At 54.2% G+C, this 3,877-nt stretch overlaps 1 protein-coding gene across 1 annotated transcript in view; it reads right to left on the reverse strand.

Annotated features, from left to right (window-relative positions):
* HSPA4 (heat shock protein family A (Hsp70) member 4) overlaps window positions 1-3,327 on the reverse strand; it is a 62,117-nt gene extending 58,790 nt beyond the window's left edge. The window contains 1 exon segment of the mRNA XM_017871989.1: window positions 2,531-3,327. Within this exon segment, the coding sequence (XP_017727478.1) occupies window positions 2,531-2,637 (107 nt within the window). The 5' untranslated portion in view covers window positions 2,638-3,327.
* Window positions 3,328-3,877: the final 550 nt, after the last annotated feature.

Genomic DNA, 3,877 nt, shown 5'->3' on the forward strand with positions numbered 1-3,877 from the left:
GCCGGGCGCGGTGGCTCAAGCCTGTAATCCCAGCACTTTGGGAGGCCGAGACGGGCGGATCACGAGGTCAGGAGATCGAGACCATCCTGGCTAACACGGTGAAACCCCGTCTCTACTAAAAAATACAAAAAAACGAGCCGGGCGAGGTGGCGGGCGCCTGTAGTCCCAGCTACTCCGGAGGCTGAAGCCGGAGAATGGCGTAAACCCGGGGGGCGGAGCTTGCAGTGGGCTGAGATCCGGCCACTGCACTCCAGCCTGGGCGACAGAGCAAGACTCCGTCTCAAAAAAAAAAAAAAAAAGTTCTAAAATTGATTACAGTAATGGTTGCACTGTTTTGTGACTACACTAAAAACGATCACTTCAACTGGATAAATTGTATAGTATATGAATTAAACCTTAATAAAACTGTGCCGAGTGCGGTGGCTCACTCCTGTAATCTCAGCACTTTGGAAGGCCGAGGTAGGCGGATCACTTGAGATCAAGAGTTCAAGCCCACCCTGACCAACATGGTGAAACCCCGTCTCTACTAAAAAAGACAAAAACTAGCCAGGCGTGGTGGCGCACACCTGTAATCCCAGCTACTCAGTACACTGAGGCAGGAGAATCGCTTGAACCCAGGAGGCAGAGGCTGCAGTGAGCCGAGATTACGCCACTGCACTCCAGCGTAGGGAACAGCGAGACTCCTTTTCAAAAAAAAAAAAAAAAAGACACCTTAATAGAGCTGCTAACAAGACTAAACTCAGCAAAGGGACAGTAAACTACAGTTTTGGTTTCTGGGATGAGTTTTCAGGGGAAACACCTGGGTTAGGAGGTGGGGAGGGTGCAGAAATTTGACAATCAGAAGGGAAATGTGAGACTTCTGAACAATCTAGTTTGGCTGAAACCTGCTGAAGAAATGTGACAAAATTCAGGGTGAAAATAATGGACCTTAGAATTGAGCCCCTGGGGCCGGGCACCGTGGCTCACGCCTGTAATCCTAGCACTTTGGGAGGCCGAGGCGGGAGGATCACTTGAGGTCAGGAGTTCAAGACCAGCCTGGGCAACTCAACGAAACCCCCTCTCTACTAAAAATACAAAATTTAGCCGGGCTTGGTGGCACGCGCCTGTAATCCCAGCTCCTCAGGAGGCTGAGGGAGGAGAATCGCATGAACCCCAGAGGCCGAGGTTGTAGTGAGCCGAGATCATGCCACTGCACTCCAGCCTGGGCGACAGAGCGAGACTCCGTCTCAATCAATCAATCAGTAACAACTGAGCCCCTGGACAGGGCACGGCAGTTCATGCCTGTAATCCCAGCACTCCGGAAGGCCGAGGCCGGAGGACTGGTTGAGACCAGGAGTTCGAGACCAGCCTGAGTGAACATAGTGAAACCCGATTTCTACTAAAAATGCAGAAAATTAGCCAAGCATGGTGGCGCAGGCCTGCAATGCCAGCTACTCAGGAGGCTGAGGTGGGAGAATCACCTGAGCCAGGAGCCAGGGAGGTCGAGGCTACAGTGAACCAACATCGCACCACTGCGCTCCAGCCTGCAGCCAGAGTGAGACCCTGCCTCAAAAAAAAAAAAAGAAAAGAAAAAGAAAAAAAAAGGAGACGCTGAATGGAAAATACAGAACTTCTTACAAGATTTTGTCTAAGAACATGACAATGGATTAAAATGTATCTACATGTATTCAAAAGGCAGACTCTTTTACTGTAACCAATGAATGACCTGAGTGACTCACCATTTCTTAGAGCTATGTCTATGCTGGTCCCAAAACTTACTATGGGTTCTAGAAGTCAAGGAGGGCCCTTGAGCCACTAACAACAGTGGCCAACACGCTGGTTAGAATGCACTATCATGAAAGTGCAACCCTGAGGGGTTAATGCGCACAAAACAGAGGATGACCCAATATAGTACAATACCCCGAAGTAATGTGGAAAACAAAAGCGATTGTAAAGTTATCGTAAGAGCACCGGTTTTATTAAATTCCTATCCGTGCCACCCCAATCTCAAGATCCCGAGTCCACCCGGAATCCGGGCCTGAGGCTGCTCCAGCTCACTCTCTTCCGGGCGCTGCCCCGCCCCCACTCACGTGGGACGCTGACCGCTCCATGGTCTCGAGGCTGGCAAGCCCCAGAACCCGTTCAATTCAACTATTAAGCGACTGCTGTGTGCAAAGTTCTGAGCTCTCTGTTGGACTCAAAAGACTCAGTAGGACCTGGGCCTGGTCTCTGCCCTCCAGAAAACGACCGCGATCCGTTTACATCCTACGCCTGCAGTCCTTCCAGTTCCTATCTGTGCCCTCCGCTGGTCCGAGTACCGGCCAGAAGCCTTCCTTAGGCCGGCTGGTCGCCGGGGAAAAGGCCTCGCGCTTAGCACACACCCACGCTCATAGTGGGTCGCGGCCCCTAGTGTCCTCCCTGACCCACCGGGACCTCGGCTTGGAACGGAGGCGACTCCTCGGCCCGCGTTCCCCAAGCAGCGAGGGTCCCAGACTGGAACAAGCATTAGCTCCTCACCCCAGTGCACGCGGCCGGCCCGGCCCACACTTACGGCGTGCAGCGGTCGCTATACTCATTAGCGATAGTCTCGATGCCGCCGGCGCGGGCCACAGCGACGTAGCAGCTCTGGAAGCCCAGGTCTATGCCCACCACCGACATGGCGCTGGGTACTGCGGGCCCGGGTCCGGCCACCGAGACAGGACACGGACCCCGGCGGGGCTAGCGCGTGGAAAGCAGGCCTCTTGGGCCGAGGCTACTGAGGGGCGTGCGGCGTCCACGCGAGCGCCTAGGTCCTTCCAGTGGGGACTGCAACCGAGACCGCTGCTCAGGCCGGCTCCGGCTCAGTGGCCGCAGAGGAGGCGCCGGTAGCGGGGGCGGAGAAGATCTCGAAAGATCTCGTTGCGACGAGAGCTGAGCCGCAGCACGAGAACTACGAAAGAACGGAATGTTCTCGCGATATCCCGACTCAAACGCTTTTCCCCTTCAGGTCCCGCCCCCAGTACGTATGAATACGTCACGTCCTGGCTCGAGAACCTGGGAAAGTACTGGGTGGCTAAAAGATGGCTGGGAGGTGCAACTGGCCAACCGAGCCTGCGCACGGAATCCGCGGCGCTGCACAGCTGTATGGAAATGTGAAGCACCTCCCTTTCCCGTAGAAAGTAGGCGAGCCGACTTGAGGGACTATACTGAGGAAGCGCTGCGGCCTACTTCCGCCGTTTTTCTTAATCTCAAAGACACTTCCGGTAGTGGGTGTCTTGCATTCCACCTTGTCGGGCGCCTGGAGACGCGAGCTGTTCTGCAGATCCCACAGGGTGCTTTCTGTTCTTATCCCCGGTAGGGGAGAAGGCCGCCGTTGGAACGCGGCCCTTATGTCCGGTTCTGTCAAGAGTCTAAGATCACACCCTCACCAGCAGAGGGAAGGAGCCCACTCCTAGCCACACCATCTTGTTTTCTTTCGGTCAGCCTTGTCGCGCCGTTCTCTAAGCCACTCGTGTCCTTAGATCAGATTGAGGGGCCTGCAGGATTTAAGCCTTTAATCCCCAGCACATTCCAAGCAGCTACCCTGTGGTAGGCCCTAACCTGGATGCAAGGAACACAGGCAAGTGATACGCTGCCTGGCCTGAAAGGTCAGCTCAGACCTTTTTATGAAGCTAATAAATCTTAAGCTTCAGGGCCCTTCGCTTGCATGGCCTCCTGGGAGAACAGGTAGTTGCTGAGAGTTATAGTGAGGTTCCCTCATAAGAGGAGTGTGGTGAGGGAGGGGGCTGGGTAGGGGTAATCCCAAGAAGGGCTTAGATTGGAACCAGTTCAGGTTCTGTCCATCTTTCCTCTTTGGTTTTACAGTGGCTTCCGTGGGATCGACAATTTCTTGTTCATAGAGTTTCGGGTGTTTTTCTCC

Source organism: Rhinopithecus bieti, unplaced genomic scaffold, assembly GCF_001698545.2.
Source record: "Rhinopithecus bieti isolate Rb0 unplaced genomic scaffold, ASM169854v2 scaffold_5889, whole genome shotgun sequence".
Lineage (NCBI taxonomy): Eukaryota > Metazoa > Chordata > Mammalia > Primates > Cercopithecidae > Rhinopithecus > Rhinopithecus bieti.